Below are 259 nucleotides of genomic sequence, written 5' to 3'. Positions count from 1 at the left end.
TCCCTGCAGCCTCCCCGCTCCCAGACCCTGCTTCGGTGATGCTGGGATGCTCTGGGGACCTGGTGCCTTCAGGATGGGGGATTGGCCGCAGTTTGGGGGCCGGGTGATGCCCTCCAGGAGCTGACCCCCTCTGTGCCCCTCTCCAGTGCAAGCTGACAACATTCCCGGCAACGTCACGTGGGAGCCGGCCGGCAAGAACAGCGTCCTGCTGCGCTGGGAAGAGCCCAGGAACCCCAACGGGCTCATCCTCAAGCATGAG

The 259-nt window shown here is 65.6% G+C and overlaps 1 protein-coding gene across 1 annotated transcript in view; it reads left to right on the top strand.

Annotated features, from left to right (window-relative positions):
• Nucleotides 1–259, top strand: part of LOC104133006 (insulin receptor-related protein) — a gene marked incomplete at its 3' end in the record, with an annotated part of 21,161 nt that overhangs the window by 4,904 nt on the left and 15,998 nt on the right. The window contains exon 12 of the mRNA XM_035901745.1: nucleotides 147–252. Within this exon, the coding sequence (XP_035757638.1) occupies nucleotides 147–252 (106 nt within the window). The remainder of the gene's footprint in view (nucleotides 1–146; nucleotides 253–259) is intronic.

The sequence above is a fragment of the Egretta garzetta genome, unplaced genomic scaffold (genome assembly GCF_000687185.1).
Source record: "Egretta garzetta isolate BGI_Z169 unplaced genomic scaffold, ASM68718v1 scaffold839, whole genome shotgun sequence".
Taxonomy (NCBI): Eukaryota; Metazoa; Chordata; class Aves; order Pelecaniformes; family Ardeidae; genus Egretta; species Egretta garzetta.
The sequence above is the reverse complement of the archived record's forward strand: the minus strand, read 5'-3'. Positions and strand labels throughout refer to the sequence as shown.